We start from the raw sequence: 15,961 nt of genomic DNA on the forward strand, positions 1-15,961 counted from the left end.
TTGGCCAGTGAGCCCGTATGGGTAGAACCTAGAAACAGGAAGGTGAGGGTCACTCAAGTGGGGCTGTATTATAGATCCTGCAATAGTCAATGGGAACTTTAGGAACAGGTATGTAGAGAAAGTTCTCAGAGTTGTAGGAATAATAGGGTTGTATTAGTTGAAGGAAAAGTGTTTGAATAAAGTTTAGAACTCAGTGCCTGAAAAGTTGAAGGAAACGTAAGAAATAAAAGGCAAGTGCAGGCCTGCTCCATCATTCAATAAGACCTTTTATCTCAGTATTGCTTTCCTGCACTGATGTCTAACGTCAAGAACCCCAAGTGCAATGCAGAGAGGGAGCAAATGAACAAGCATGAGAGTGGATGGGAGAGTAGGTATGAACAAAAGATATTATGAATAAGTGAAGCAAGATCACTGCATTTGTCACATAGGAATGCAATCTCAAGGTAGAAACCATCATCATGATTAAACATTTACTTGGATATGTTCTTGAAGAACCATGTCTTGATTTGGACCAGGTTTGGAAGGTGAGATTAAACTGGAGGTTTCTGTTTTGACAGGCAATGACACAGTAGGTTGAAAGGTCTCATTCAATGTTGTCAGTTTTCTTTAATCCTCAGATTCTAATGTAACAATAACTTGTTAATCTGTTTTGGAGCTGTAGATTGAAGGATAGAAAGAGGTTAGTAAGTCAAAGAGACTTTTCCTGCTTTTCCCCAAAGTGGCATGGTGGCATAGTGGTTAGCACAATGCCTTATGTTACAGGTGACCCTGGTTCAGTTCCTGCTGTTGCCTGTGAGGAGTTCGTACATTTTCCCCGTGATCGTGTGGGTTTCCTCTGGGTGCTCCAGTTTCCTCCCACAGTCCAAACTGTAAATTAGGCTTGGATTACATCAAGAGATTACTAGGCAGTGTGCCTCAAAGGGCCTATTTATCTCAATAAGTGAAAAAATAAATAACGCCAGTGGATTTTTACAATCATTTGAGTGTGCAGTTCAGTGTCTCATCCAACACTGCAACTTTCCCTGAATGCTTTCCGGGAGCATTACCCTAGATCTTCATGCTCTCTCCTTTGGGCAAAGGGTGAATCCAGAACTATTAAGCTATAACTATCAGAAAAAAGACTGAACAGGTTGGAGATCTTTTAATAAAGTGAGAGATTGGGGAATGTCTATAAACAGAAAGGAAAATAAACCCACCAATTATAAAGCAGTCAGTTTTTATCTTGGGTAGAGACTCCTCTAGAGTCAATAATTGGGTCAAACTTAGCTGGCAACGGGGAAAATATAGTTCAATGATAACTTGTGCTTGACTAAATTTATTAAATTCTTTGATGAGTTAAAGGACTGTAGGCCAAGTGAAATTATGAATGTGGATTTATAACAATCACTTGCTAACTAGCAACATAACCGTCTTAATTGGGATCAAGATGGAAGTCTTCTCAAATCATATATCTAGCTGAGGTGTTTCTAGACAAGAAACAGAGCAGTAATTAAAATGTGGCAAACACTTTGCTAAACTTACCTATCATTTCATAGCTTTAACAATCAGTTGATCATGTGTCAATGGGCAGAATATAAAGAAATGCTTTTTAATTGGTTTCATAATTACTGAAGATCACTTACATGAAATACAATTATCTTCCTTTATTATGCAAATAATTAAATCTGGTTATTGTAGCTCTTCATAGATAACATAAAAATCAGTGATGTGTCAATGTGCTTCTATCTTAATGCCTCTACAGAAAATCAACTTAGATAAAGATAAAGAATAGTTTGGAAAAATTCACAAGTAGAATATCAGGATTAAAGAGATCAAAAATATCTGATCAAGTTACATATGTCAATATTAGTAGCTTTTCCTATTTTCTTAATACTCTTTGTTTCTCTCTAACTGCAATAAATTGATATTTCAAAACTGTTTGACATTATTTCTCTTAGAACACATTGTCAGAAAGATGTATTCAGTGTATTCTTTCGACTGATAAAATTTATGCTGGGATATGCCTACAATCAAAGTTAATGAAAAGCTTGATCACAATACATTGAACCATACAGCGCAGAAACAAGCCCTTCACCACGTTGATTTGACCATCAAATATCCATCCACACCAGCACTTGGCCTTTTCTGGTCCTTAACCAGATTTGTTTTTAAATGCACTGTGAGTACCTACCTTCACCACTTTCTCAGGCAGTGTGTACAAAAAACAACTACTTTATGGGTGAAACTACTTTTTTTGTACATTTTCTCAGCTTAAACTTGCGCCATCTATTTTTAGATATTAGTATAATTAAGAAATGTTTCTCAATAGCCACCCTATGTACGTCCCTCATAATTACATATATATCTACCAGGTTGCCCCTCAACCTCCTTCACACCAAGGAAAATAAACCTAGCCTATTCAGTCTCTCCTCATGATTAAAACATTCTGCCCCAGACAACATCCTGGCAAATCTCCTCTCCAGTGTAACCACATCTTTTCTATGGAGCGGCAACTAGAACTGCACACAATACTCCAGCTTTGACCTAACTAAAGGTTTGTCAATTTGCACCATTACCTCCAGGCTCTTTATTCTATGCCCTGGCTAATGAAAGTCAGCATCTTTATGCCTTCTTCACCATCTTCCCTTCTCACCCATTTCTGATGGTTATGTTATAAATGCCAAGTGATATAGCAAGTCGTGCTGTCACCTCACAGTGCCAGTGCCTGGATTTCAATCCCGGCTTCCTGTGCTACTTGTTTGCATGTTCTTGCTGTCATCTCAGGGATTTCCCATGGGTACTCCAGTTTCCACCCATGCCCAAAACAAGTCGGGTGAATTAGATACAGTGGAAATTAGTAGAGGAATATGATTGATCTGAGCTAGCATTGACTCAATGGGCTGAATATCATCCTACATCATAATCAAATCTGAACCAGTACTTAATGTTTCCAGCATAGCTTTTGTTTGCACAATCAAATAGATTAAAATAATGAATAACAATCTAGGAACAACTACTTTTTCAAGGGAAGCACGTGTCTAAACCTCCCCCTCCTCAACAATGTCGAAAATTACTCTTTTTAAATTCCCACTGTACGTTTACTGCAATGATGAAAATGTGCAGTGCTTTTGAAGAGGCCTCCTCTCAGATATGGCATAAAGGTCACATCTGCTCATTCACGTTAATGTAATATTTCCATTGGCATAATTTTAACAAGGAACAGGAGCGTTTTTTTCTAGTTTTCAAGCTGAAAAAAAATCTGGTCACCTTTTATCATTTTGGGAAATTGATATGCACAGACTGCTGCATTTTCTACTTTCAACAATAACCAAATCTCAAAAATGCTTCACTGAAGGTGAAGAAAGATGCAATCAATAGAAATGCAAGGTTCTATCTTTCTCTACAGTTTGTATCATCAAGTCTGATTGCAGTTTCATCTTTGGGACTGCAAGATTCTGGCCAAGGTGCAAAGCCATGCAAAATTACCGTAATGAAATCTCCTGCAATTGAGCTACAGTTAGAATGATAGGTAGAAGTTATGTTTTCCTGGAAAACAAAACAGCAAGACTCACTTCAGCAAGTGAATAGAACTGTGGCATTGTTGTTCTATTAAGGTATATTTCTTCACAGAGGTGAAATGATTACAAAACAAAAAATGATAATCAAAGCAACAGGCACATTGCAGAGAATGAACAGTAGTTATCGATCGAGCATTCTTAAAGATCCTATTTCAGTATCAAAAGCAATGATAACTAGAACAAATTTCTCTCCCTACTCTTCTCGAATTTTAAAACCAGAAGTAGGCTATTCAGGGACAAAGTCAGAAGACACTCTTTCCACAAAATGTTGAAGAAATGCTCCAAAACCAAGTCAGTAGGTCCAGTTAAGACATATACTCAGTGGCCACTTTATTAGGTACACCTGTTCGTTAATGCAAATAGCTAATCAGCCAATCATGTGGGAGCAACTCAAAGCATAAAACATGCAGGCATAGTCAAGAGGTTATTCAGGCCATCAAAATGGGGAAGAAATGTAATCTAAGTGACTCTGAGCATAGAATGATTTTTGGTGCCAGACAGGGTAGTTTGAGTACTTCAGAAACTTGATCTGGGATTTTCATGCACAACAGTCATTAGAGTTGACAGAGAATGGTGCAAGAAACAAAAATATCAAGTGAATGGCAGTTCTGTGGGCAAAAACGCCGTGTTAAAGAGAGGGGCCAGACTGGTTCAAGCTGAAAGGATAGCGACAGTAACTCAAATAACTGTGTGTTACAAAAGTGGTGTGCAGAATAGCATCTCTGAACACACAACACTTTGAACCTTGAATTGGAGGGGCCATAGCAGCATAAGACCATGGACATACACTCAGTGGCCACTTAATTTGGTACAGGGGGTACCTAATAAAGTGGTTACTGAGTTTATATTCGCCATGATTTAATCAAATAGTCGAAATGCTATAAGAAGCTCTTGTGGCTGAATGGCCTACTCCTTTTCCAAAGATATAGAATATGCTGTGAATGAAATATTTTAAGAATGTTTTCATAGTATAAAATAACAAATGCTGAATGTAGATAAGTAATAGGTAAAGAATTCTCAATTAAACCCAAAAATCTTGGTTGATAAACAAAAATCCAATCTGGTACTAGATTCCAGATATGAAAAAGTCACAAACTATCTGAAGCCCTAAATTCAGCCTGAAGAACACCACTACTATAATTCACTATATTTGTTACTAGTGGAATTTTTCACAATTTCTCCAATATTTAATGGTTTCAGAAGATCATATTTTCCATTTATTATCCATAGACATTTGGTATGTGTGTGTGAAATACGCCAATTAATTATTGGTTTTCGTTCTTCTGAGGTCAACATTCAAATTCAATTGTGATTGAAGTGTCATTTCATCCAGTGAATGACACCACAGGCTGAAAGATCTTTTACCAGCCATCCATTCGTTTGATTTGTACTATTTAAGATGGTGTATTTTTTCCAAATTCTAAAATACGTTAATGCAGGTTATGTTTATTTTAAATCATATTAAAATTAACTACATTTTACTGTGGCCATATTAAAATGCAAAATATTTTTATTAAGATTTATATTCTGTCTCAGCATTCTTATGCACTTTAATGTTAGTTGATTTTTATTATTTTGCACATGAAATGGAATGTTTATGTATGCTTTACCAGTATCTACTGTTTGTTCTCTTTTCCATGTCACTTTATCTTCCTTGGTGAAGTACAAATGACACATGTAACATTTTTTATCCTTCACTTTCAGTTTGCATAGTTTGCAACTGATAAGCTATTTACAATTATGGATTTATTTAATGATTTGTTCCTTAGGAAAAACTGGAAACATCAGTTGAAATACTGCAATGAAGGATAACAAAACAACATCAAATTAAAGATGCCATTCTATACAGCAAAATTTGACAACTAAAAACAATGGCTCTGTTGATAATAATAAAACCTCTTCAAATTAAGAGTTTGACACTGCTTACAGAATATGATGGAAAAGAGTGAACCAGTTAATATTCACTGGCTGCATTGGTGCCATTACTTGATGAACTTCTGGCTTTCTGTGACACACTAAATTTACATTTGAAAATAGGATGTGGTGGTGTGCTGCTAGGAAAATATACCAAGTGTATTTCTTTTCCATGGAAGCTAATACAAAAAAAACAGAACACAGGATTTTTGAACATTGCGCCATAACTCAATAACAATAAATTTAAGTCAAATCTGCAATGATCCATAATGACCTTGTACGTCTCTACTTAACATTGATAACTACCATCATACAGGCAACTGATTTTGGATAATCTGAGGAGAAACTGCATAACAAGACTACCATAAATATTGTGGCATAACAAATTAGTTTTATTGACATTCTTATACAGCAGCATGATTGTACAGGAAGTGCAGCCTGAGTATCATGTGACTTTCGAACCAGCCAATCAGCTAATTAATATGTAGTTGTCTGATAGTGAAGTTCCATAAAATATTCCACAAATCAAAGATAGACCCTCTTTCGTGAACTTGTAACTGAATGTGATTACAATCAATGATTCTTACACATTAATTTGCGAAGATGTGTTAATGAGGTTACATTAGTTAACTTAACATAAATGGTCCTGTCAAGAAAGAAAATGGCTTTAATTGCATGAGATTGTCTATAATCCATTTGTTTAGGAGAAATGTTTATTTACAAAAATAAAAAAATGAATCCAAGCAGGAAAGTAGTTACAATGGTTCAACATCAATGTTTTCTTCCTTTCTTGAGATCAAGAGGTGTCTATAATACTTTACATTTCAGGCATCTTCTTTGCACATGCTCATTTTGTGCTTCTCATGTTGTAAAGACAAGGATGCCCTTGCTTACTGCAGTAGTGCAACTCATCATGAGAAGTGAGCACTTCTTTCACTCAAGACCAAAGGTACTGGTTTCTTCCACGGCTGTGAGCAGCTTTTCGTACAGCATAGAATACGATGGGTATGAAGGAAGATCCAAGCGGTTGAAACATGTGTGTGCCCTGCAATGGTACAGAAAAAAAAATCAACATTATTAATATAATTCACTTTTCAACTAGTAGTGCATTCAGGGATAATTTATGTTTATATCCTATTCTTCCAAAAAATTAGCATTGTTGAAATATAATGTCATTGCCATTAGCATTACCCCTCATATGATGAGAATCTAAGGCAGGAACAAATGGATCAAAGACACTGGAAAACCAAGACAAACTTACAGCCACACATAATGTTGCAAAACACTGTAACAAAGATATTTTATAAAAGTTCCACTTGATTCAGCAAGGGGAATCAGATATACCAAGTTTCTGCTGATTACAGAATCTCTTACACAACCTCATTGGGGTGGAATCATGAATACAGGTTGCAAAGCCTGTAACGTTAGGGATAGATGCAGTAATCGAAGTGAGACATGCTTTTTAATGACATCTATTATGCTAGGGGTTGAGGGGTATATTGTAGAGTAACAGGAAAGATGGCTTAACCAAATGCATTGTTAGTGGAGAGTCACTTTAGAGCCATATATGGCAAAAGGGAATTAATGATTACCAGTCATGGCATCAATTACTTCTGCATATACAATCTGCCCTCCCACGGAATAAACCATCTCTGGCAAGGCCTGTCAGCGGGCACACTGCCACACACAATCCTGGTGTAGTGAGTCCAAAATTTCAGCCTGTGAATTTTCCTGAAGGCAGTTTCCAGAATATTTTGACACCAACATAATTTTAACACTTTATTACTGAATACAGTGTTTTGAAAACAATTACTACAGTTTTTGTTTTTGTTTATGAATTCTTGCATTTGCTGTGAATTTTCTCCTCTTGCCTCTTCCCCTCCTTTAAGCTTTACTTCTTGCTTGGGGTTTCATTCCATATTTCTTGGGTACTATCCAGCCAAACTTGGTTTGCATGTAAGCCATCTGAAGCAGGACTGGAAAATCTGTTCTTGGCTTGTATTCTGAATGTGCTCAACAGCAATGTGTGCACATTGAACTCCGCTTCAAAAATCCAGTTCCATTGATTTCAATCATCAGTGGCAAAACAGATGGTAATGTGTTTTCTCATTCAGTATTTAATTGTAGGAAGATCAGATTCATCTGAGCCTAACATAGGACAAACACTCTCAAACAAAGACGATCAGTCGGAAGGTGGAACTGAATGATGTTTGTTGTATATGTGGAGGCTAACCCGCATTGTGTATGTATGTGAGGATGAATGTGTATTTGTGGAAGTGTGTGAGAGAAAGAAATCGGAAAAAGAAGCATGACAGACTTCTCAGCGTTCATTGGTATGACTAATGACCAATAATTGCTGAGAAGTCTGTCATGCTTTTTTTCCTTCCTTCTTTCTTTCTTTCAACACTTCCATAAATTTTGTTTAACATTCCTTATTAAGCTTGATTTTGTAGACTAGTTATTGGCAATCACTGAGTTCCCACTTTGGTTTCCACACATTACATAGCTTTATGAAAGAAGAGTAGATAGTTTAGACATCTAATGCAAGGAGTTCATGCTAAGTAGGCAACCTTTAACCATATGCCCACTGATACTCATGCCTTTCCATCTATAGTTACTTCATGACATAGCTGAAATACACAGGGACTGCAATTCCTAAGGCAATAGTTTCATCAAGAGACAGGTGCAGATAAAGCTGACATTCATCTGACTAAAACCTCAGCATAATTTTAACAGAGCTCAGGCATCATGATCTCCATTTAGCTACTCAGTGCTGGATGACACTGCCAGTTGTGGCTCAGGTGGTACTATTCTTGCTGCTGCTTCAATTACCCATGTTCAAACTTCACTGCAGAGGTAAAAGACCCTGGGCACAATGTTCCAGGTTGACACGCAAGTCCAGTTCTGAGGGAGCACTGATCATTCTTGACTAGCACATTAGTTATTTGCATTTATCTCGCAGTGGAAAATGAAACTATTATCCCTCTGAGAAGTCTGAAAACTAACAAATAAGGAATTCCAGAAATTAATATATGGATAGCAGCATTGAATATGACCATAATGAAAAATTCAAAGAGAAACCCTTTAAGAATAATTAACATATCACTCCTTCTGACTGCACAAACATTTGAAATATTTTGGATTTACTTTTTGGTTCCTTCTCTCACGATAAAAGCTTTCCTATTGTGAGTTAATAAATTATAGGCTATAGTTGTGAGCCTGATGAGTCTATTAATTGTAAAGTAATGTTAATGTTTCAGTTATGTATTTCACTAAGATTTATTAAGACCAAGCCTTTTCCAATGGGCCTCTGCTCAGGGCACTTTACTAGTATGAACAATTGACATGTCATCCATTTTCTTCCTCCCCTCAAGTTAAGATTAGTACACAGAAATTGTAACTTTTTGTCCTGGTATCATACCTTACATTATTCCATTTACATGTCAAGCAACACCTAAATGCTAATGGAATCATACAGAATTCTAATTTAGGTGTGTCGGGGGAAGTGGTTAAGGGCTTCAATATTTCATCAATGCCATAAAAGACAGCGCACATAAAAGATTACGGTCTCATAATAGTGCAAACTTTTCAGGTGGTGTTAGTTATTTGTCTATCATGGTTAATAGTTATTCCTTAAACAATGTGAATATAATTACGAGAATGCCTGATTATTATAATTGTTTATGGGAGCTGCTGTTTGAAAATTGGCTATTGCATTTTATATTTTGATATCATTGACACAATGATTACACTTTGGAGAACATAACACAAAAAAGGAGCACCAATTGGACATATGCTGCTTGTACCTCCGGCACCATTCAATAAGAACATAAAACATAGAATATTACAACACACTACAAGCTCTTCGACCCATGATATTGTGCTAACCTTTAAACCTAGTTTAAGATTAATCTAATCCTTCCCTCCTACATAGCCCTCCATTTTTCTATCATCCATGTGCCTATCTGAGAGTTTCTTAAATGCCCCGAATGTATCTGCCTCTACCACTACTCTGGCAGGGTATTCCATGCTTCCTCCATTCTCTGTGTGGAAAACCTACCTCTGGTAGATCGGAGATCTCATCTTTAAATTCAGTTATATTTTCTTGTCTGATCCTGACCAACATTTATGCTCCTATGGTCCAAATACTTCTACATTAGACTGAAATATACTTAATGGTGTTGAGGGAGAGAATTCCAAGGATTGGTATGTTAAACTTCCTGTGAGAAAGATGTTCCTTCTCACCTCAGTCCTAACTGGGTCTTGTGAGACACATGTTCTTTCTAAACTCAGTCCTAAGTGGGTCTTGTGAGAGAGATGTTCTTTCTAAACTCAGTCCTAACTGGGTCTTGTGAGAGACACGTTCTTTCTAAACTCAGTCCTAACTGGGACTTATGAGAGAGATATTCTTTCTCACCTCAGTCCTAATTCGGTCTTGTGAGAGAGATGTTCTTTCTAAACTCAGTCCTAACTGGGTCTTGTGAGAGACATGTTCTTTCTAAACTCAGTCCTAACTGGGACTTATGAGAGAGATATTCTTTCTCACCTCAGTCCTAATTCGGTCTTGTGAGAGAGATGTTCTTTCTAAACTCAGTCCTAACTGGGTCTTGTGAGGGAGATGTTCTTTCTAAACTCAGCCCTAACTGGGTCTTGTGAGAGAGATGTTCTTTCTAAACTCAGTCCTAAGTGGGTCTTGTGAGAGAGATGTTCTTTCTCACCTCAGTCCTAACTGGGTCTTGTGAGAGAGATGTTCTTTCTCACCTCAGTCCTAACTGGGTCTTGTGAGAGAGATGTTCTTTCTCACCTCAGTCCTAACTGGGTCTTGTGAGAGAGATGTTCTTTCTAAACTCAGTCCTAAGTGGCTGACCCATTATCCTTTGACAACACTCTACTTCTAGATATCCCCAACTCCTCAAAATTTGATGCTTTCATGACATCACCTCTCTCCATTACAGCTCTGGCGAGTTTATGCCATTTTAGTCAATCCTCCCTCATATTATAGGTCTCTCATCTCAAAGAAAAAAGAACTGGTAAATCTTCAGGGCAGACTTTAAAGAACAAAACTGTATGCAGTGATCCAGGTGAAATCTACCAAATCCTGCATATTGTAGCAAGACTTCATCTGCCGTGTTCTCCATCCTCCTGCAACATTCCATCTGCATCCTTAATTACTTGCTTTACCGGTATGCTAGCTTTCTACATTTCATGTACAAGATCACTTTGATCACAAACACTTAATAGTTTCACGCCATCTGCTCTTCTCTTTTTCCTAACACAGTGGTAATCTTATATTCACCTCAATTATACTGCATCTGCCATCTTTTTTCCCACTCACATAAATTGTTTCTCTAAAGACTTTGTTCTGTTCGTAACTCACTCTCTTATCTTTGTACTGTATGTAATAGTGGATAACTTCTATTCATTTATCTATTCTAATGTATTACCCTTAACCCCTTGACTCAATAATTTTTTTATCTGATACCTTATTTAGTGTCTTATGAAAATTGAAATGCACCACATTATCCGTTCCTTGCAAAACTGTAGGAAACATTCTGACACCAGGAATGACTCTCTAAAAAGGAAACTCTCCTTTTCCACTTTGTTAATATGATATTCCCTCTGGGGTAAAAATATATATTAAACATCAATACATCATCAGTTATCTATGTGTCAAATGCCATCAGTGCTGGTTTGAAATCAATCAGGACCTCTGGTAATTTTCATAGTAATACGGAACTGAGCATTTGGGATTGTGTCCCTGAACTAAATGCCACAAGACAATTGCCTTGTTTGTGAACTGATAATTCTCTTCAATATATCAAAACTCGTGTTCACTTAGACCTATTTGCTTGAATGCAGGGCTGAATTTTAATGGATATCAGATTCCATATTTTTCCCAGCCTGTCTTAAATTCCTCTTTTTCCTCCAAATCCACAATAGCCATTGACAGTCTAATGGAATAGCCTTGTGTAGAACTGTGGTCACTGGAAGCACTGAGGAAGCAGCTGTTGTCAGCAGCTGTGCTATGAGAAGTATTTCTTTGAAAGCAAGTCTTTTATTTCTAAAATACACAGATAACAGTAGAAAAAAGGAATATAAAAGATTATGTATTAAAAAGACCCAAAGATAATCATTTCCAATGCTTTCTGAACATTCAATCACATTTCTAAGAATGCACCTTCTCAAGACCAGAAAATAGAAGTACAGGAAAACACATTTCATTGGGCAAGAATCCTGTGTGCCCGGCAGGGGAATCGTCTTAGTAGAGTTAGATTATATTCCACGTAGAGAAGGAGTAAACAAGTAAACTGACAATAACGTTTGAAACAAGGAATAGAATTTGACTGGACAAATAATTCATTTTGGAAATTATTTTTCTGGTAGCGAATGGTGGCAGTGAAATCCAGAAAACAAGGGTAAAGCTTTGAATTACAACCAAACAGATTAAAAGGTAATTAAATTCTGAACATCACTGATGCATAATTTAAATATGAAATTGCTACTTTTAAAGCTAAGACTCTTAGAGGTGTACAGCATGGATACAGGCCTTCAGCCCAATTTGTCCATGCCAACAAGGTGTCTTCCTCAGCTGCATTTGGCCCTTATCTCTCTGAACTTGTCTTATCCACGTACCTGTCCAAATGTCTTTTAAAAGATGTAATTTCATCAACTTCTGCCACTTCCTCTGGCAGATCATTCCATTTAACCACAACCCTCTGTGTGAAAAATCTGCTCTTCAGGTCCCCTCTCACCTTTAAATAACTATTTATGATAATAATTCACAGAAAGATTGAGTAATCAAAACTAAAAGTTTAGAGATCCCATTGCAACACAGTTGTTGGAACAAAAGGCTCACTGCTATCCCTGGTTTTGCTATTAAATTAATAGAACTAGCTTTGGACTTCTTCCCTGAAATACTCCATAGTACAATTTGAAGAATATGATTGAAGATTCATTCCATAAGATAAGTAGCAACAGGCAGAGCAAAACAAGAGCAGTTGCAATGCTGGCAAACCACATTCCCAGAGACTGAAACATATGGTACAACATTGAGAAACAAACCACAAGCCAGAGGACTGAGCCAGAGATAGTGGCGCAATAGATATCAGGCAAGCAGGAATGAATGGAAAAGGGAAGGGCCATATGCTATACCTGGTGATGATATAACCCAATGGCTGCTTTTTCACTCACCATCTGGTATTTAAACACCAACTAATTCCCTGCACCATGATAGAGAGAAATCCGATTTACAAGAGGAGAAATTCAGAATCGGGTTTATTATCACTGGCATGTGACGTGAAATTTGTTAATTTAGCATCAGCAGTTCAATGCAATACATAATTTAGCAGAGAGAGAAAAAAATAATAATAAATAAAATACAACATAATAAATAAACAAGTGCAGGTTAACCTTCACTAATCCGGCACCACCGGAACCTGAGGAGTGCTGGATTAGTGAAAATGCTGAATTACAGAAGTATCACATTAAGCATAATCAGTGCCAGATTATCAAAGGAACCGGATTACAGGTAGTCAGATTAGTGAAGGTTGACTGTAAATCAATTTCATATATTGAATAGATTTTTTTTTAAATGTGCAAAAACAGAAATACTGTATATTAAAAAAAAGTGAGGTAGTGTCCAAAGATTCAATGTCCATTCAGGAATCGGTTGGCAGAGGGGAAGAAGCTGTTCCTGAATCTCTACGTGTGTGCCTTCAGGCTTCTGTACCTCCTGCCTGATGGTAACAGTAAGAAAGGGGCATGCCCTGGGTGCTGAAGGTCCTTTATAATGGACTCTGCCTTTCTGAGACACCGCTCCCTAAAGATGTCCTGGGTACTTTGTAGGCTAGTGCCCAAGATGGAGCTGACTAGATTTACAACCTTCTGCAGCTTCTTTCGGTCCTGTGCAGTAGCCCCTCCATACCAGACAGTGATGCAGCCTGTCAGAATGCTCTCAACTGTACACCTATAGAAGTTTTTGAGTGTATTTGCTGACATGCCAAATCTCTTCAAACTCCTAATTAAGTATAGCCGCTGTCTTGTCTTCTTTATGACTACATCGCTATGTTGGGACCAGGTTAGATCCTCAGAGATCTTGACGCCCAGGAACTTAAAGCTGCTCACACTCTCCAATTCTGATCCCCCTATGAGGATTGGTATGTGTTCCTTCGTCTTACCCTTCCTGAAGTCCACAATCAGCTCTTTCGTCTTACTGACGTTGAGTGCCAGGTTGTTGCTGTGGCACCACTCCACTTGTTGGCATATCTCACTCCTGTACACCCTCTCGTCACCACCTGAGATTCTACCAACATCAGCAAATTTGTAGATGGTACTTCAGCTATGCCTAGCCACACAGTCATGGGTATACATAGAGTAGAGCAGTGGGCTAAGCACACACCCGAGGTGCGCCAGAGTTGATCATCGGCAAGGAGGATATGTTATCACCAATCCGCACGGACTGTGGTCTTCTGGTTAGGAAGTTTTTTTTTAGATTAGATTATGAGGACATGCAGTCCTCGTTTATTGTCATTTAGTAATGCATGCATTAAAAATGATACAATGTTCCTCCAGTCGATATCACAGAAACACAAGACAGACCAAGACTAAAAAACTGACAAAGACCTGATAATTATAACATATAGTTACAACAGTGCAAAACAATACCATAATTTGATAAAGAACAGACCATGGGCATGGTAAAAAAAAGTCTCAAAGTCTCGAAAGTCCCATCATCTCACACAGACGGTAGAAGTAGGAAGAAAACTCTCCCTGCCATGAACCTCCAGTGCCGCAAACTTGCTGATGCAGCACCCTGGAAGCACCCGACCACAGCTGACTCTTGAGTTCGTCTGAAAACTTCGAGCCTCCGACCAGCCCTCCGACACCGAGCACCGAGCACCATCTCTGCCGAGCGCTTTGACCCCGGCCCCGGCAACAGGCAATAGGCAAAGCCGAGGATTTGGGGCCTTCCCCTCCAGAGATTCTCGATCGCACAGTAGCAGCGGCAGCGAAGTGGGCATTTCAGAAGTTTCTCCAGATGTTCCTCCATGCTTCTCACGTCTGTCTCCATCAAATCAGGATTGTGCATGGCATCCTACTTGACAGATACCGATATCATTCACTGTAGAGGCCGCGCACGCTGCGTCGCGCCATCTTCTCCTCCCCAGTTGCAGAGGGAGGTACAGAGGCCCAAGCTCTGAAACTTATCAATCAGAATTGTGGGAATGATGATATTAAATGCTGAGCCATAGTCAATGAACAGCATCCTGACATAGGTGTTTGTGTTGTCTAGGTGGTCTAAAGTCGTGTGGAGAGCCATTGAGATTGTGTCTGCCGTTGACTTATTGTGGCGATAGGCAAATTGCAATGGGTCCAGGTCCTTGCTGAGGCAGGAGTTCAGTCTAGTCATGACCAACCTCTCAAAGCATCTCATCACTGTCGATGCGAGTCCTACCGGGCAATGGTCATTAAGGCAGCTCACATTATTTTTCTTTGGCACTGGTTGCCTTTTTGAAGCAAGTGGGATCTTCCGTCCGTAGTGGTGAGAGGTTGAAAATGTCCTTGAATACTCCTGCTAGTTGGTTGGCACAGGTTTGCAGAGCCTTACCAGGTACTCCATCGGGACCTTCTGCCTTGCGAGGGTTCATTCTCTTTAAAGACAGTCTAACATTGGCCTCTGAGACAGAGATCACAGGGTCATCAGGTGCAGCAGGGATCTTCACAGCTGTAGTTCTCCCTTTCAAAGCGTGCAAATTATGTCTTGTACTGAATACTGAGAAGAGCAGACAACAACAGTTAAGGAATGTTAAGCAACATAGACCGAGTGGATAGTCAGGGACTGTTTCCCAGGGTGGAAATGACTAACCTCAGGGGGAATGGGGGGATGTCAGAGGCAAGTTTTTTCACACAGAGAGTGTTGGTGAATGGAATGGCCAGCCATGGGTGGTGGTAGGTGTGGACACATTAGGGACATTTAAGAAACTTAGATAAGTATATGGATGATAGGAAAAAGAGAGGGTTTTGTGGAGAGAAGTATTAGGTTGATCTTGGAGTAGGTTAAAAGCTCAGCACAACAATGTGTGCTGTACTGTGCTGTAATGTTCTATGTTCTAAATATTTCATTGAAACTATGTTGATGCTGCATAATGAAACTTGTAAACTCCCTTTTGATACCTGTATTGAGATAGATTGAGTAACTGGGCAGAATATGTAGTGTCTCCCTCAAGGCGTGTTTAGGAATGACCCTAGCAAAATTCCGAGGGAACCTCTTATTCACACTGTGGCAGATGTTACTGGGGTAGTTGATAGAAAGGAAATTATTGTGTGGAAGATTTGGCAGAAGAGGAGAAAATGATTTCTCAACACTGTTATGATCTGAGTGCATTGTCTTAAAGGAAGGTGGAAACAGGTTTAACAATGGCATTCCAATAGGGAAAGCAATTACAGAGAAGTAAGACCTCTCTGCCATAAAGGCACTGCAGTTGGACAAA

The 15,961-nt window shown here is 38.5% G+C and overlaps 1 protein-coding gene across 1 annotated transcript in view; it reads right to left on the reverse strand.

Annotated features, from left to right (window-relative positions):
• Positions 1-5,850: 5,850 nt before the first annotated feature.
• LOC140195398 (E3 ubiquitin-protein ligase HECW1-like) overlaps positions 5,851-15,961 on the reverse strand; it is a 409,392-nt gene continuing 399,281 nt past the window's right edge. The window contains exon 29 of the mRNA XM_072253630.1: positions 5,851-6,516. Coding sequence (XP_072109731.1) covers positions 6,405-6,516 — 112 coding nt within the window. The 3' untranslated portion in view covers positions 5,851-6,404. The remainder of the gene's footprint in view (positions 6,517-15,961) is intronic.

This window comes from Mobula birostris, chromosome 3 (assembly GCF_030028105.1).
Source record: "Mobula birostris isolate sMobBir1 chromosome 3, sMobBir1.hap1, whole genome shotgun sequence".
Classification (NCBI taxonomy): domain Eukaryota; kingdom Metazoa; phylum Chordata; class Chondrichthyes; order Myliobatiformes; family Myliobatidae; genus Mobula; species Mobula birostris.